At 40.6% G+C, this 18,631-nt stretch overlaps 1 protein-coding gene and 1 long non-coding RNA gene across 6 annotated transcripts in view; one reads left to right on the forward strand and one right to left on the reverse strand.

The window, feature by feature from the left end:
• LOC147167453 (uncharacterized) overlaps positions 1-14,326 on the reverse strand; it is a 59,383-nt gene extending 45,057 nt beyond the window's left edge. For 3 of the 4 annotated variants that reach the window (XR_015096284.1, XR_015096285.1, XR_015096286.1), the window contains exons 1-3: positions 14,210-14,311; positions 13,594-13,667; positions 13,412-13,524 (exon numbers count right to left, since the gene is read on the reverse strand). This is a non-coding gene — a long non-coding RNA (uncharacterized LOC147167453). Of the gene's footprint in view, positions 1-13,411; positions 13,525-13,593; positions 13,668-14,209 lie in introns of all 4 variants that reach the window. The other variant, XR_015096287.1, reaches the window with a different exon arrangement.
• Positions 1,351-18,528, forward strand: LOC147167455 (dual specificity calcium/calmodulin-dependent 3',5'-cyclic nucleotide phosphodiesterase 1B-like). Of its 2 annotated transcripts, none has more exons than XM_086087036.1 (14): positions 1,351-1,464; positions 9,417-9,530; positions 9,681-9,863; positions 10,431-10,497; positions 10,591-10,707; positions 11,851-11,991; positions 12,549-12,649; positions 13,452-13,577; positions 14,728-14,829; positions 14,895-15,015; positions 16,123-16,204; positions 16,295-16,412; positions 17,868-18,004; positions 18,239-18,528. In XM_086087036.1, exons 1-14 carry the CDS (start codon positions 1,373-1,375, stop codon positions 18,334-18,336), a joined length of 1,599 nt encoding a protein of 532 aa, XP_085943162.1. In that variant the 5' UTR covers positions 1,351-1,372; the 3' UTR covers positions 18,337-18,528. The 2 variants fall into 2 exon arrangements, with proteins under 2 accessions (XP_085943162.1, XP_085943163.1); XM_086087037.1 differs by lacking the exon at positions 1,351-1,464 and adding an exon at positions 5,851-5,930.
• The last annotated feature ends 103 nt before the right edge of the window (positions 18,529-18,631 follow it).

Below are 18,631 nucleotides of genomic sequence, written 5' to 3' on the forward strand. Positions count from 1 at the left end.
GGGCCCCGAGTCAACATGTGTTCCTCATCTGTTTCCAGCCGTCCTACCGCCTACTTCATCTACCCAATTTCAACAAAATAAAACGACTAAAACATTAGAGAGACTGTAACTAGTAAATATTAATATTTTTGAACAAATTATGTTAAATTATAGTCATATTTAGCAAAATTTCAAAAATATATTACTTTGCATTTTAAAATAAATGTCTCAAATGTACTTTACATAGTTTTATTTTTAAATAATTGGTGTGAAAGGTGACAAAAATAGAATTTTATGATTGTAAATAAATTTGATTTATTATGACACAATTACATTTGATTAATTTTGTAAGATTTTAGTAAAAGATAGGTTGTTCTTTGCAGAGGACCCCCAAAAAGTATATTCTGTGAGTGTTGTTATATTGTATGTTTACTTGTTGCTCACCAGTTTGCGGTAAAATCTGTTGCTTACAAGGTTATAACACCACCACACCAATGCTATTTGTTCATCATCTATGGCGTTTTGCGCTTGTTAACATTAAGTCAAACTGACTTCATGAAGGCAAAGCTATGTGGTTGTTTAAATTACATGTGGAATTTTTGTTTTATGTTTAATTTGACACTAAACAATAACTCATTAGACTGCCAAAACCCATCTTAAAGTCTTTGAGTAGAAGAACTGAGTAATAAGTGGTTCAAAAAATAGATGGATAGATGAACACTACAGTATCTGACAAAGTGTTACTTGTGAACTGAGCCAAAAAAAGTATTCAAACGACGGCACTATTTTCGCAATGCTCGTAATTCAGGTCATTCCTATCTCAAGGCACTGCTGCAATTTGCCACGTGCTATTTCCAGATTTAGAATAATTCTGCATGACATAGCAAGTTGGATTCTTGTGTGTCTTGCATGCAATTGGACTATTATGGCAGCTCCACAGCCACAGTGTGTTCCTGTCCCGAGACACTTGGGCCAGTTAATGGTGGAAACTCTGGTCCTGATATAAAGACTCTCTGCTGATTGTGTTGGTGCCGCAGAGCCTCTCTTGCTGACTTGTGAACCTCTGAGGAGTCCACAGGCGAGCACATTGTGCTCTCACACCACACACACACACACACACACACACACACACACACACACACACACACACACACACACACACACACACACACACACACACACACACACACACACACACACACACACGCACACACTGTGCATACACAGAGGAGAAGGCATGAAGACGTGTGAGCGTAAACACAGAGCAGCGCAGGCTTACTAACATAAACCACGGCAATGTATACACACATGCTGGATTTACAGTAAGGTGCGGGGGCGCATGTTAATTTTTGGGGGGGGGGATCTTGGCAACACACGCACACACACTAATCTAATGCCAGAGGCCATGACACACCCTCACAAGATGTGCAGAAGACCGCCTGATAAACATCTGATTGTTGCATCATGGAGGACTGCACTGGGCCGGTAATGCTGTTTTTTTTCCCCCACTCTCTCTCTCACTCAGTCTCTTTCTCTCTCTTCAATCACTCTCTTTAAAAATATATTATATAATTTTTTTTTATATAATGTGTACATGACATCATTTGTCAGTCGTCCAATTGGAGGGCACCCATTAAGTTTCAGGCTGTAGCTTTCTGCTATGAGCTAAAAGCTAACAATGTGCTAGTGTGCTGATTGCAATTAGCATATAGTGTAAATACTGTAAACAAAAATTTTGTGATATTGTCACGCGTCTCTGTAGTGCTATGACATAAAGAACTACAAATATGACCAACAATATATTGCTGTACTGAGGTAAATTAATGATAAGATGGATGTGCTAATATGCTAACTAATATTGTGTAAATTATAGGGGTGCCCCGATCTGATAGTGGTATCAGATATAAATCCAATATCAGCAAAATAAATAAACAAATAAATAAAACAAAACAATAAATAAACAACTATCAGATTATATTGCACTGCAACTAAAATCTCATCATGGATGTACTCATATGCTAACTAAACATATGATGTATGTGTCTCACTGTTGATGCGTTAATAAGGCAACCTAATTGTATTGGAAAATTCACAGGTGTAGCAATGTGTGTACTCAGCCTTAAATGTTTACGATTGTTGGCCCTGACCATTTTCCATCGGCTTTGAGAGACATTCAACAATCAAGCCTTTACTGGCTGGTCTGAAGGGTGGGAAAACACTCAAATTTGGGTCAAGTATTGATATGTATGTATCGTGATTTGGTACAAATATGTAAACCAGCTGTATCCGTTTGTGATGTCTAACTAAGAAGTAGCAATCTGTGAAAATGTAGACTGCTACGAAGGGATTGAAAGAGTCTCGAGACTGGACATGTTGCTAAAAACATTAGCTAAACTCTATTTTGGACTCCGGTATTGTAAAAACAAAAAAGACCACCCCTCATGCCCCACATCACCCTAGGCCTCTTGGAAGTGCAGTTCCCATGAGGAGACTTGCAACGTTTTGTAACGTGATTTATGGTGTCACGGAGTCACATTTCTTTCTGTTAAATGTAGCGGACAGCAAAGAGATCAAAGGCTGCGCGTTCGTCATCCTCAAGGAAGGGATAGACCGATAAGTAAACCGAAATAGTTATAACACTAAAAAGATCAAAAATGCAAAAGTCTGCCAACCTGTAATTTGAACTATACGTCAGGAGCGAGCGTTCTCTGGCATTTTAAAAACTAACCTTCTAGCAAGGAGGAGGAGGAGGCCTTAGTTTGTTTGTACATCTGTCTGTAAACAGGATTACGCACAAACCAAAGACTTTGTATCCAAACTTGGTTAAGGCTTTAAGCATTCGTCAGAATAAGAAGCCAGTAAAATCTGTAAAGGATCTATTTACGATCACAATGGCATTTTTGGGGGATTAATGGAGAGAACCTGACCACCACATGGCTTCTTTCAAATACTACTTTGTTTAACCAATCCATCAGGGACAGAGCCAATAGTAGCTGTGTGGAAAAGGGAAGGTACTACTTTTCATGGGCTGCATCCATCAGAGGCCAATTGGATTACCAAGTAAAAGAGTAAAAGTCAGAAGTGCTAGTTTTTAACAAACAGCCTCTTTTACAGACACCCAGCGACACTATAGTGCAAGATAAGCGAGTGCAGTGGAGGGTGGAGAAGAATTATGAGTAGAGTTAAAAGGTTTAGGGTAAGGTAAGATTATGAGGATTAAAGTTAAGGTTAGTAGGTTAGGGGTAGGTTCATTCTGAGGTGTAGCGTTAGAAAGTTGTGGATAAGGTTACGTTTTGGGGAACGCTAAGCAGCTTTCACACCACACTTGATTTTGTGGCATTCACAGTGGGATAGAGTACAGAGAGGACAACGGCCAACTCAAGCATACCCTTTTTCTCGACGGTTGTTCAATGACCGAAAACAAAGGATCTCAGTGCCTTGGATGTAAAGTAGGCTGCAGCTCCACGATATGGATTTGTCACCAATAAAAAGCCCTAGCTTTATTTTTGCTGAAGAGAAGGAACTCTTTATAAAAAGGCACAGCGTGATCTTGGGGAGATCAGGCTTGTCTGTGAGCTAGAGCTATTAGAAGACCAATTTGAGGTGTACTTAAGGCTTCTTCAAGTTTTGCCAAGCTTTTATTCACTCTCGTCTACAGCACTGGCAAAACGTCTTGCTTTTTTCACTTTGAAATCATTCTGTCATCATTTCTCGTCTGACGTCACAGTGGCGCTGTGCCAGCGAATGTACATATGCATTCACAATGAATGAGCTTGTCCAGTGGTGCATTGTGCTTTGATAGGCCTCATGAAGGGTTGGGGATAATGTTAAAAGATTAGTGGTAGGGTCGTGTTAGAAGGTTCAGGGTTGCGGTTATAGGGTTTGGATTGTGGTTAGGGTAAAGTGGGAAACGGTAATGACAGCTTTAGATACAGGTCCAACTATGATAAAACTGCTGAAATACTCTTATAATAATCTCGTTTGTGGTGGCCACATATCACAAACGTTTACTTATCGAAGCCCAGTGACGACCTCTCCTCCTCCTTTCTGATATGCCACAACTGTACCAGCTTGAAACTTGACCAAGATGCACTAGGGTGATAATGAAATAAAACTCTCACCAATTCGGCAAGCTCGCAGTGAGTGTTTTTCTTCCTCACTTTGACATCACAGGTTTCTTTTAATGAAAACAAAACCAGCTTCCAGTCATGTCGATGTGACTTTTCTTCACTTTCGGCGATATGTTGTGCCATGTCAAAGAGCATGGGAGCATGAGAGTGAGTCTGATCCAGCAGCCAAACCAGCAATGAGGGAGGAATGGGGGTAAGGGATTTAGACTGAAGCGGGGGCTTTCCCCAGTCACATTGCTGCACGGTGCTGCTCTAACTCCATAAAAAGATTACACATGGGTATCAAACATCGAGGGAAAAAGTTAGGGATGTGTTTAACAACCTTTACTGATCTTACTGATTTGTGGAATTGCCCTTTTTAAGCTTTGGCTCATTAAAATTTTCCTCTAAAAATGTCCATCTGGCAAACGACTGGATCTTCAACTTTATCCATAATTTCACTACATTTTAATGGTTTTGGCCTATGACCCGAATCTTCTACAACATTTTTGCAATAAAACCAGTTTTGCTTCATCATGCTCCCAAACATTCAAACAGTGATTATGACCTGGGTGCGCTTACTGAGGCTTTTTAGGGGCTTGGCTGTGCTTTGTAGGGGTGTCGCTGTGCTACTCATGGTTTTTAGGGGCTCAGTTGTACTTCATGGGGGCTAAAATGTGGTTTGTGGGAAATCAGGGGGGCATCGCGGAGGGTTTTTGGGACTCAGGTGCCCTTTGTGGGGGCTGAGGTTCATAGAGGATTTTCAGTGCACCTCATGGGGACTCATTTTGTGAGAAGTTCTGTTTCGTAAGGGCTTCTTACAGGCAAGCTTGTACATTTGTGGGGACTCGGATGGTCAACTATGCATTGTGAGGACTTCTTAGGACTGTGCTGGCATTTTGTGGGGACGCAGGTGCTGTACATGGAGGCTTTTTTGGTGCTCAAATGAGCTTTTTCTGAAATTTTAGGAGGCTAGGGTGCGCTTCATGGGGGCTGAATTGCACCTTGTGGGGGTGTTTTGGGGGATTGGATGCGCTTCATGAGTTGGGTGTTCCAGAATATTAGACAGTTTAGCAATTTCTGAATCCCTGATCTTAAGTTTCTATTCTATCTTTAGATATGATTATTTAAAATCTTATGATTTAATCAGTACGAAATGTGTACCATTATTTGACCCACTGACCCCTATGGCACTGTTCTGAGAACACTGATGGTTCAATAGTGTGTCGTATTGAAAAGCCATTGACTGGCTAGGATTGAAGCGGAAAAAAAGTTGATTCCCCAAAATGGCTGCTCTGTTGTGGCTGTTTTTGGAGGACAAGCTTTGTTTTATGAGCCTGAGTTGGGGCGACTCTGGTGAAAGAGTGTCTCTGTGGCTCCCTGATTTGTGGCAGCGTTGGAAATTTTCTCATTTGGGATTTAAGTACACACGGCTTGAAAGGCTTGCAGTCAACACCTCATCAGTGAGGTCAGCGCACTCACACACGCGCACACATAAACTGACAAAGATGCTCATACCACACTCTCTCACACACAGACACACACACACACACTGTCACAGTCTAGGCTCATTCAACCAATCAGAGTGAGTGAGTAGGTCCCCCCAGAAGTGGGTGGGAGAGTTGTTGAAACAAGTCTGTCTCAGGACACACAAGTTTTTACGTTAGTGCTTTGGAGAACTTTTTTGGGGGGGGTGCTCTAGAATAATCCTTGTTTTTCCTGCACTTTTGTTTTGATTTCGGGGGGGGGGGGAACTCTGGGGTCCGTCAGGTTACAGCTTGAGCGCAGAATGGCTGAACTGGTGAGAATCCGTAAGAAACATCTCCAGATGCCCATCTCAAGGTAGGATCAGAGCACATGTTGAGTCATTTGAATGAAAGCTTTTAACGCCACCTTAACTGATTGAGGGGACTCTCCCACTTGTTTGGGGTGTTTTATAATGAAAACTGCCACTAAAAGTCTGTTTCTTTGACGGACAAGACATTATTGATTGTTGTTTATGTTGTTTAAATTGTTGTTTCATTCTGCATGTAACCCAAGCACACATTTTGTACATTTCTAATCTAGAGAGTAGACCAAAACCTGAACACTTGCGCTAAACAACCGATCGCATGGTTTGTATTCACCAGCCTGACTATACTTAGCAACCACAACACTTACCAGTTGTTACAGGAACACTTGACTTCCTCTCACTGTGGCTTTGTGGGAGGGGAAATGAGCTGCACGGTAGATGGGTCATGTGGCTTTTGTTTTGGTTAGGGCTTTGACGTCTTAGTGTCTTGTAGGTGACACAACTGTTACTTTTGCCTTTGCAGTCATCATTACTGGACCAATTAAGGCCTCATTTTTGTTCAAAATGGTAAAATGTCAAAAACGCACTGAAAATAAATATTATACGAACCTCTATTATCTATGAATTTTTTTCCATATTTTTTTGTATTTTGACCAAATGCTCCACAACCCAAATTATTTGTAACTTTGTCAGTACACGCATGTGGCTTATGTGTGAGCCAGATCTCCAATGGGGGCCAAAGAACTTGGGAGGCACAGCACCTCAAGAAAAATAGAGGAACAAATCTTTTAACCTAGACCAACTCCTAACTACTAAACTTCTTCACACATTCTAAAAACATGCACGTTAGGCTATTTCAGGACTTTGAAATTGTCTAAGACACAGAAAACCTTGTAACAATTTCCACACAAAAAATTATATTCCAAAATGTAAAAGTAGATCAGCAGTTTTGGCTCAGTAGCTTGAGAAAATTTAAGAAAATAAGTATGTTTTAGATGTGCTAAACCAAAACCCAAAACAATTCATAACCTGGCACAATTTAGAGTTAAAGTAACTTAACATTTTTTTTTTTATGCCGACGATGTGCCTCTTGGTATAAAATACTTCAAAACAGGCACAGCAGCTTGAGAGAAATAAAGGAAAACGTATTGAAATATTTGAAAATTAGTTTTCATCACTAGGGGGAAACAACAGACCTCAAGTAGTACAACTGTATACGTGACCAAATATGGTTCCTCATTTCTTAAATGAAACCTGCAGAAGAACTAAAGCATGTTAGTTTAAGGAATTGTGCACTACTTTTGCACTGTTCGCTTGTATTCAAGTGGTATCAGTGACGCTCCACTGTGTACAGGACAAAAAAAGATTTGTCATTCATCTCCATAAACAAAAGTGCCCTTGACAAGTCATTTCCGGGGAAAAAGCACTGTCAAATGTCTCCCCTGCCGCTAACACCAAAAAGATGGAGTTATCTGGAAAGATTATGAGTGCTGACTTTCGGGCGCTTGCTATTTTTATGGCTCAACAGCTTTCTGAAGATGGTGCCAGTGTGATAAACACTTGAAAAGCTACGAGTGCCAACGGCAGCATCCCCGCCTGTTAGCAGGCCACATGGCCGTCATCTGGCAGTGCTTCAACAAGGGGACGGGGGGGTGTCATCCGTTATTTTGAAAGAAACTCACGTCACGTGACTCACGTCCAATAAATCTGCATGAGAGAATAAATCCGCTTCTGTAAACAGAGGATGAGATTTCTCATGGAGACCCGAGCAAACCTGTTGAAGCTTCGGGGATTTATTAACTGCACAAATGCAAGCTACATGCCGCAATTTATTAACCCTTCAAAGTCCTTTAAATCAATTTTTGCCCAACTTTTGGGGTCCAGGAAAGGGCCACCTCATGATTCCTAACAGCAATTGGAAATAAATAGCATGTGATGCACCCCTAAATGCCAAAGGAGTGAAAAAGTTGCCTACCAACGAGAACGGTAGTGATAATTAATTGATATTTTTAACAATAAAATTGTTGCAATTAGGGCTTGAAACAACTCATTGAATAACTCAATAATAAAATAATAAAAAAGTCAGTAAATCTCTGCCTCAAGTCTTTACATGCATCATTTTTCCCTCACAGTAAACAAAAAGAAAAAGAAAAAGAAATAATTATTTTAAGATTTTAATAAGCACACTTTTTGTCACTAAAAAACTAATTAAAAAATGTTTTTGGTCTGCCGTTTTTGGTTAATTCAAGTAATTATGTGTGATAATTCTAATATTACACACATATTATCAATACAACCGAATATGGCTTGTAACTGAATGGCACAAAATCTCTTAAGGCTTTGAATTACATCCTCATTTATGTCCTAAACACAAGAGTGACAATATTCACTCTAAGAGGCACAATTCTCAAAACATCACTTTCTCAAAGTGTGCCTTACGTAAGGCCCAAAGCTTGGGAAGTTTTATTCTCATGGAAAGATGCCCTTTTCATCACAGGCATTTTTTTCCCCTCCTTGGGACAATTTGGCATGAAACGGATTCCAAATGAACTCTGGAGAAGACTTCATTTCTCACTGCGAACATCAACTCACTCACTCAAGACTTCAACACATGCCTTTCAGTTTGTATTGGATTTACATTTTGGGATTCAAGTCACACAATTCAAATTGTTTTGTTCCCATTTGGTCTAATTAAAAAAAACTGAAAAACCGCATACACGGTAGTTAGGCTAAAAATATTTTATAAGATGCATCAGAGCAAGTGCTCCCAACCCGCAGCTCACGCACCGTGTGTAGGGCCCCATCTTCCGTGAGAAGCCTCAATTTGCGTGAGAGGATGCATTGTGACATTTAACATCTGACCGATGTGAGGTAACACTCCGACATGTATTTGACCTTGTTATCCAAATCGCCATCCAGGTAAAATTCCTGTTTTGAGGTGGTATGAAGACTCCTGTGCACACAAAGAAAACATGCACAAGCACAGGAAGGCTGCAGCTCACATTCAAACCCAATTCTGAAAAACACACAAGCTTGAGCAAAGGCATTAGACAGCGAGTCTCAAAAGCTCGACCATGAAGGCCCTCCAAGCGGTGTAAATCACTAAAGCTATTCAACCAAACAATAACACCTAACTCGGGTCAATTCAAGTCAAGTTTATTTATATAACCCTTAGTCCAAAAAAAAAAAAAGTCTGAAGGGGCTTCACCGACTCACAGTTCACAAAAATCAACAACATACCCTGCGCTCTAAGCACCAGAAAAACTCAAGAGAAAACCCCGTTCAGGGGGGAGAAAGGAAAAAACCTTGAGAAGCTATTACAAAAACAACAAAAATGGGGGCAGTAGTGATACAGGCCAAAATCCAGATGTCAGTGAGTATGACAAGAGACCAATTGCCCGAGATAGCTGCTTCAATTTCTGTGGGTAGATCATTCCAAAGTACCGGAGTCCAAACAGAGAACGTTCTAGAACCAGCTCTAACCAACAATGTATGTTTTTTGGTTACAAATATGAACTCATTTTGACTGCTTTCAGGCTGCGGAGCATCTTGAAGCAGCTGGAAGACAAAGATGTTGACTTTGAAGACATCAAAAATAATCTAGATTTGACAGCATCGCTTTTGGAGGCCGTCTATCTGGATGGAAGCAGGTAGAGAAAGTCTAATAACGGTGGCAATGTGAGGTTATTCAAATGTGTTTGGCATTGTCGCACAGGGGTAAAAAGACGATTGTGAAACATGAAATCAACTTTCCATTCAGTGTGTGTGTGTGTGTGTGTGTGTGTGTGTGTATGTGTCAGGCAGTGCTTGGAATCTGAGGACGACCTCCAGCAGCTTCAGTCTGAGGGAGTTCCCGCGGAGGTTACTGATTGGCTGGCATCAACATTCACTCAGAGAGTCCGACAGTCGGTGCGACGGTCAGACGAGAAGCCCAAGTTTCGTAGCATCGTACATGCGGTGCAGGCTGGGATATTTGTGGAGAGGTAGGACTTATTGTTTACACTTCTGTATCATATTCAATTCTGATATCATTTTGTCCAGTCAATCACAGTGCACACACTAATAAGCAATCGTATTCACATTGACAGTCTGAGAAGGAATCAAACCCACGCTTGCAGCACCAAAGTCATCTATGTGAACCACTACACTCAGAATTGCTCACCAGACAGTCACAGAGCAGAAATCGGTCCCACATTGACTGAATAAAAGTCAGCTATATGAACACCGCTAAGGATTGGTCGCAGGAAGTGTAGGTCACCCCAGTTGACTTAGGGGAATTACATATCGGATAGATCACCAGTCAATTACAAAACGCTTGTGAATTTACTATGATAGTGTTTTTACTTGACCACAACCTCAACAAGCCCACTACACACAGTCAGCCACACAGGACAGTGAAACATTGCCCCCCTTTTCTCTTTGAAAACATCCTCACGAAAGTGTATGGGGACTTGGGAGGATTTATATAAACACCTCCTGAGACGAGTTTGCTGCACAGTCTCAGCATGTGAACTTCAAGTGAACTCAACATAAACATTGCATTACTCCAGGATGTTCAAGAGGGCCTACACGGCCGCCATGCCAGACCAACCTGCTGCCGTCGTTAAATGTCTGAGGGTAAGCCCCCGAAGCATCTCGCCGCGTGTCGTGTGTCCAAGTGCATCAATAATTCTGTCATGCTAACCACCCTGTCTTAATCTCTCTCCGAAGGACGTCGACCGCTGGAGTTTTGACGTGTTTGCCTTAAACGCAGCCAGCTCTGATCACGCACTGCAAACTCTCTTTTTGGAGCTTGTCGCCAGATATGAGCTCAACAGCCGCTTCAAGGTCCTTTTTGCAGTCTTTTTCATCTTACACAACATATGAAGCCACTTTTCCACCAAGCAGTAGAGTTAAGTAAGGGAACGTAAACCCGGATTTGGTTTGCATGTATAGGCAGGATGGCGTTAGCTGAATTAGCTACCTACACCTGTAAATGTAAACATGCTACTTGTCAATGTGTTGTAAGGTGCACTGAAGATTAAATTCACACTGACAACGGACGCGGTGCGTTTTCCGTACGGCCGCCGCAAGGAATAGAAAGCGTTCCAGTCTGCGTGTCAATTCACACCAGTTGCAGTGCGTTGCGTATGCGGTGCGGAACGGATGCGGCGCTGCGGAAGGTTTCCGCAAGCGTTCTATTTTTTTCTGGACGCAGCATGCGGATTTTCATGAAGCTGAAGAAATTACACGAGCCAGACAGGAAGTCGAGCGTCGGCATCAAGGTAGATCTGGTATATTTCACACGAAAACCGTTTGCGAACTCTTTAGTTTTTTGGGGAGGGAATCTAGCTGACTACATAGCATGACATGAGTGACATTTAAGAGAAAAAAAACGATCTCAGAATAAATTAAACATGACAAAATAACACTATTTAAACACAAAACGTACTTACCCATGGTAGAAGTCCCAGAATTATGTCCAAAAGCACATCGATCATGTGACAACAACCAAGTGTGGCTATTGTTTACCAACGACTCTATATACATGGTTGTTATCGCGTGACCTCAACTCTCCAGCACGAACCCCCGTGATCTCGTGGTCTGGCGGGTGCAGATTTCCGGACACGGACAGCTCACGCAACGCACGCGGTGTGAATTGCAGTCCGTGTGCGGCGGCCATACGGAAAACGCACCGCGTCCGTTCTGCAGTCAGTGTGAATTGGCAACACATCATGACTCAGTCAATACTTTGAGGATTAGAAAAGCTATCGCTTGGAAATAGTTTAGCCTACAGATCAATAATTCAAGAGTGGGTTTTTTTCTGTGGGGTTTGATAGTTATTTACAGTATCAGACACATGGATTGCATTGGATTTCTATGGGATGCTTATTGAAGCATCCACATTGCGCATCACCAGGCTTAAGTTCATCACAACAGAAGCCATTTGTAAGGGGTTGAAAAGAGGGTCATGCAATTGATTTGTTCTAGATTCCCATCTCGAGCCTGACGCTGTTCCTGTCTGCCGTGGAGAGAGGATACTGTAAACACAACAATCCATACCACAGCCATGTGCACGCCGCAGATGTCACCCAGACCATGCACTGCCTGCTGCTGCGATCCGGTCTCGTGGTACAATTCAAATGTTGATGAGTTAAAACAGAGTCAAGATTAAGACTTATGACTACACAACAAATCAAGACCACGTCAAGAATTAAAATGTTGAGGACTTACGTCAGACCAAGACTCTGAAGAGTTGAGACAGAGGAGTTTGGAGGACTTAATTAACAATAAGAAATTATTAAAAATTTGAGAAGTTAGGACTTATTCAAAATAAAGACTTTAAGGAGCTGAGACTAAAACTTTGATTAGTTGTGACCAATTTAAGACCAAGACTGTGAGGACTGAAGAGCAAGACTGAGAAGAAAAGACCCAAGACTATGACTTCAATGACTTACAACCACGTCAAGACCGAGACTTTGAGGAATCAAGAACCAGTCAAGACTTTAGACTTTGATGAGATAAGAATGTGTCAAGAGTTAAGACTTCAACAAGTTAAGATCAAGTCAAGACCAAGACTTTTAAGATTAGAGCAAGTCAAAACAAAGAATTTGAAAATTTAAGACTATGGCCACAAAAGATGGTTAAATGATTGATAGATTGTTGTGTTTCTTGCATGCATCAATCAGCATTGGCTAAACGAGCTGGAGGTGATGGCGTCATTGTTCGCCGCAGCCATTCATGACTACGAGCATACGGGGACCACCAACAACTTTCACATCCACACAAAGTAAGCTCTTTTTCTTGGAACATTTACTCCTCCCTCGGCCAAATTCAAACAAAAGTGGCTATTTGCGTAGCATCCGGTTATGATTTTAAGCTATCAAGGAATATGACAAACGATTTATAAAGGGCTAAACTGCAATCAAAACACATCTTTATAGCGGGAGATTCGTATTTTTAGATGCTATATATATCCATCTTCGCAGAAAAAAATTCTTGGATTATTTGTGGCTCACTGTTTATATGTCCAACGAAATACAGCTGAATCAACCAATCGGAGTACCTACAAAATTGCTACAATCTGACGTCCAACCAAAATTACCTGCAAAATTATGCTTCAAAAGCTCAAAACAAAGCAAAGATTCCAAAATAATTGTGATACTGATTTACTATAGTACAGGAAATGAAACACGACAATGAAGAGGGGTTCTGGTTTCTCAGTACAAAAAGAGCTATACAATGACAAACAGCATATACTGTATTTAACATGGTGAAAATGTATCAATTTTTTTAAACATAAAATATTGAAGCTTTTTTTTTTTTAAGAATTGCTCAATATTTACCAAACTGTTGTTTGTTGTCAAATGAATTGAATAGCATTCACTGCCACCATACAGAACTTATATCTCAAATATTTGCTGACAAAATAGTCAGTCAAAAGATGACTCATATCTCAAAAAACTTGGGTCACTCCTATATTGAACTAGCATTATATTTACTATGGGGAAAATGGCCAAACCTTTCAAACACCGTGGATGAGTGCACCTACCTTTTATTTATGTAGTTTTTCTTTATTTTTGTTTCATCAGGTCTGAGTTTGCACTGATCTACAATGACCGGTCGGTGCAGGAAAGTCATCACCTAAGCGCAGCGTTCCGCCTCCTGCAAGACGACCAAATGAATATCTTTATTCATTTGACTCGAGAAGAGTGGATGTAAGACATTCCTTACTTTCAAATGGTTTTTGCTGCACATTCAACAGCATGTGGATGGATGTGAAAGGGTCACTGCATTACATTGGTTGACTGTAGGGAAAACAATACAAATTTGCCAGCCTGACATTAAAAATTGGTTTTATGGAGAGAAAAAAAATCATACATGTACAACTTGGCCAGAAAGAACTGGCGGTTTATACTAAACGTATTAGCAAATTACAATTTCTTATGAATTTAAAAGGATACTCGTTTAATTATTAAGTGCTGCATAACAAATGATTTTCAATTTAGTCATACACCAAAATATTACACTCATATTTGAAACTATTTTACTATCATGCACAAATGTTTCAAACAAAAAACAGTTTAAAAAGTTAAAATTGTAGTTAATTGGATTTTTGAATTACTTGTATCATAGTCTAATCTCAATTTAGGTAGATTTTAAAACGTTTCATTGCCTTAACTTTACTTTTAGATGAAGTATGTTAGTAAGGTCTAATTTTCTTCTTTGAACTTCAAAAGTCTCCCCATCTAAACAGATTATTTGCAAGTAAAGAAAATCTTTCTTCCTCAGTCTTATTCTGATTTCTAAATGAATGTTTGGAGTCTTTTTAAAGAGACAATTATCTTACCATAGACACTGTTGGAGGTGCTAGCCTGTGCCAGAGACAGGCTGTAATGAATTAAATGTGTCCCAAACGAAATTAAAGTCATTAGCACCTAGCTTGAGCAAGGCGCCTGCGTAGAAGAAGAGAAACTGCACCAACATGAACCAGTGTGCTCTCGCACGCCACCTTCGGTGTGGATGTCGCAGCCCAGCCAATCAAAACGCTGCATGCCACAGTCTGGAGGCAAAATTATATCTGTAATTTTGTGCTTTATCTTTATTTGCGGTTTTATGTGATCAGCAAAAGTGTGACACAAATCTGAAATACATTAGCCTGACTGTTATATTTTGAGACGTGAAGAGAAAAGGGCATGGACATCTCACGAGCCTAATTTGATTTAGTACTTTAATGTTACCAGTAGAGGGTGAAGTTGGACCATCCTATTTTGCTTTCTGTGAGGCTGACTAGTTTCTGCCGCACTTCCCAAGCATTTAAACAGGAAACACACAACTATATCTAGTAACCATTACATGTGCCCACAGGGAGTTACGTTCCCTTGTCATCGAGATGGTGCTATCCACAGACATGTCCTCTCATCTCCTCCAAGTAAAAGCCATGAAATCCTGTCTTCAGCAACAAGAACGGTAACACCACCCACCTTCATGAACTCTTTCGTATGTATAAAACCAACATAATTTTTTGGTCTCAGGATCGAGAAATCCAAAGCTTTATCACTACTGCTCCACACGGCCGACATCAGCCATCCATCTAAACCTTGGTCTTTGCACTCCAAATGGACCAAAGCCCTGATGGAGGAATTCTTCAGGCAGGTAGGAACATGCAAGGTCTCCTGGGAGGGTGAGGGACTAAGAGCCAATCACTGTTGACATTGAGCAGGAGGCGGGGCTAATATGTCATGGGCCAAACAGGTGACCATGTATGTTTTTAGTCACACACGAACATGTCTGACAACCCAATGGAATGACATCACTGCCATAAAATTTAAGGTTATTAATGCTCAGCTTTTGTTGAATAATTCAATTGTATATGATTCAAAATCGTATTTAAAAAGGAAGCCAAACTTAAAAATGTGTTGACAATAATATGTCATATGTGACCTTACTAGTCTAAACATGACATTCTGATTAATATTACATTTGTGGAATATGAGTTATGACGCAAAATCCAGCCGTTTTTGTTCATCTCAGGGGGGGGCGGCCATTTTCTCAACCAATCACAGCTCAGCTTCAGAAAACAGGTGAGCTGTGATTGGTCGTTGCCTGAGCCCTGAGTAACATTGATGTCATCTTCAGTCGACAGCAAGTGGCAAAATGGCCGCCCCTTGGATTTTGCTGCTTAATTTAACTCATATTCCACAAATGTAATAAAATCTGAATTTCATGTTTAGACTAGTGAGGTCACATATAACATATTATTGTCAAGAATTTGGGGGGTTGACTTCCCCTTTTTTATACTAATAAGATCACGTTTATTTGTAAAATATTCCAATTTTATTCTTGCATGAATACACCCGTTTTCTCCTAATATTATGACTTTTAATCTTGTAAGATTTGTCCTAGAAATTATTTTTGAGCTATATCTGTGTGACCCAGCACACTATGACTCTCAAGTGCCATTTACATAAAGTCATCAGTATTACCAACTGTGTCTTCCATCATGAGTCTGTTCCTGTCATTGGCCGCTTTTGTGCTGCTAGTTTCTTTTTTTCCAAAATAGAAAAGAGGAGGCGTTTTGGGCAGCCTCGCTGTTTCTCTTCCAGAAGTATACCAGAAAAGCCTGTTCAGTGTTTTTTCTACTGTGGAGAAAGAAGAAAAAGCACTTTAGATGTATCGCATAAGCTTGGCATAGTTATTTTGAGGCTTGGAGTGGGATGCCTTTTAAGATATCTGCTGGTTGTCTCTTTCTACCATGGGGAGGGTGATAGAGAGGCGGAGCTCGGTCTGCCCTTCTCGCCGCTGTGTGATCGAAAAAGCACCCTGGTGGCCGAATCCCAGATTGGTACGTCCAACAAACGTACACACAAAAAGCACAATACTTTTTATTTCACCTGGATAACGTGGCACATAAGGTTTTGTTTCTTTCCCGAAGGTTTTATCGACTTCATCGTGTACCCGACGTTCTCCCTGCTGACGGACATGGCGGAGAAGATAGTGGTTCCTCTGGTGGAGGAGAACCCGGGACCACCAGACCCCTGTAACAGACACAGGTACAACATTGGCCAGGATTTCCAAGTCATGTAACACAAGATACATTTTCGGGTCTTACAAACACATTTAAACACGTAATATATTGAGGAAGAGCACGAACAATGGATGACGGAATATTTAAGAGTTAAAAAAAACAACTTATCTCACAATACACATCAATAATCATGCCCAAAGATATAAAGTGAACCTACAGTCGTCGCTTTCTGTATGCGTATAAAGCAGGTTTAAAGAGGACTTCTCATTCAAGAATCTTCAGCAAAAACTAGGCTGAGCTGAAATACTTCCTGTTTTCATTCTTATTCTTTCAAATTTACATCATGTCATGCAAAAAAAGTGTGTTATCATCTAGTGGTCGAGAATGGAATTACATCCTCTCTCTCTCTCTCTCTGTCCCTCTCTCTTTCACTGTCTCTCTCTCTCTCTCTCTCTCTCTCACTCTCTCTCTCTCTGTCCCTCTCTCTTTCACTGTCCCTCTCTCTTTCACTGTCTCTCTCTCTCCCTCTCTCTTATTCCTCTCTCTCTCTCTCTCTCTCTCTCTCACTCCCTCTCTCTCTGTCCCGCTCTCTTTCACGGTCCCTCTCGATTTCACTGTCTCTTTCACTGTCCTCTCTCTCTCTCTCTCTCTCTCTCTCTCTCTCTCTCTCTCTCTCTCTCTCTCTCCACTGTATAATGAATCCAATTCATATCGTATCGGTGTCAAACTGCAGCAATTTTAAAACCATTTGAAATGGTACAAGCGAAGCAACACTGTGATATTTTTTTTAATAACAAGTATCTAGTATAATGGGGGAGGGGGGCTACAGGAGGGGGGGGTGTGAACGTACTAGGGTAAAAAGTTAAAATACGGTTGATATTAGCACATAAAAACAAAAAAACATATAATATGGGTACCCTAATATATAAATGTATTTAACCATTCAGAATTCTGTGTGGGGAAAAAAGGTAACCAAATAAAAAGTAGAAAACATCCCAACACAATAAATATACAAATGTATAATAAAATACAACATACAATGCACACGATATGGACATACATATTAGGAGACAGCTTACCTTCTAATAAACATTCTTCTTCTCCTGTAACCATTCTCCATGAAGGTCAGTCCTTCTGAAAAAAAAAAGTGTCACCAAAAACAAGCCGAAGAAAAAGCCAAAACGTGGAAGTCATCCTTCGATTGGTTCTACGTTGTTGAAGGTTTTGTGTGACTTCAAAGGCCCTGTTTCGTTCTTTTTTTAATATTCCTCATTGTGAATGAAAACTAAATCATAGAAAGTTTTGTTGTGTCAAATGACACAGAACCTCAACAATTATCCGGCACTTAAAGAATTATCAGCCGTCTAGCGCGTCACTTGGCTAAGTCACACTCGGCCTCAATCGACTGGATTTCCCCGCGGTTGCCCGGTGACTGCCCGTTGTGTTGCCTTTGTGCCATGTCTTGCTGTTGGCATGCTAGCAACGTGTGGAAGGAGAGCTCCAGAGGACTACAATGGAGTCTGGCTCACATCACGGCCGAGCTGGTGAGCTTCCGTTCAACGTGGACGCGTCACACCGACGACAACAAGCTCAAGTGGAAAGACGGGGGACCCAATGGTATTTATTTTCACCGCCACTCAACATCTACCGCGTAGCGCGCTAGACACACAACGATAATTGGGTCTAATTTGAGAAAATAATTTTTGCACATTATGCAAAAGCTTGATGCTCATAATGTGTTAATAGTTATTTTTTCCTCATTAGGCCTGATTATTGGGATGAGTGCTCACTAGCAAATGTTTCCAATGTGTGTGTGTGTGTGTGTGTGTGTGTTTTTTTATAACTCTGCAGGATTCTCAGAAGCCAAAGTGACAAAAGAGCAGAGAGGATCACCAGAGGAGCAGTCGCACAAATCCCAGCAGGATGCCACCAAACACCCAAAACAATAGACTTGACTCTTTTTTTTTTCTCCTTTTATTTTTATTTCTTGTTCTTTTTTTTACGCTATCTGTTGAGCTGAACGTCACTGTTTGTAGCAAAACCACAATGCTGTTATACTGTCTCATTTTTAAGTACATAATTTAATTGTGCAATTGTGTAACATGCTGGCCATGTTGTGCTGTAACTAGACCATCTTATTAAATTAATTTACCAAACAGCTTGTTGCAAGTGTTCTTTTCCCATGTTATTATTATTGTTATTAATAAAGTAGCAATGCCATGCTTTTATTCTTTTAGGCAAGAA

This window comes from Leptonotus elevatus, chromosome 10 (assembly GCF_054856555.1).
Source record: "Leptonotus elevatus isolate MCC_2025b chromosome 10, RoL_Lele_1.0, whole genome shotgun sequence".
NCBI classification, from domain to species: Eukaryota; Metazoa; Chordata; class Actinopteri; order Syngnathiformes; family Syngnathidae; genus Leptonotus; species Leptonotus elevatus.

Excerpts from the sequence above, each read along its gene's own strand:
- LOC147167455 (XM_086087036.1), top strand. The coding sequence starts at position 1,373 with ATGCCAGAGGCCATGACACACCCTCACAAGATGTGCAGAAGACCGCCT. Across the intron at positions 9,531-9,680 it reads GTCTATCTGGATGGAAGCAG|GCAGTGCTTGGAATCTGAGG; the intron begins GTAGAGAAAGTC and ends TGTATGTGTCAG. Across the intron at positions 10,708-11,850 it reads AGCTCAACAGCCGCTTCAAG|ATTCCCATCTCGAGCCTGAC; the intron begins GTCCTTTTTGCA and ends GATTTGTTCTAG.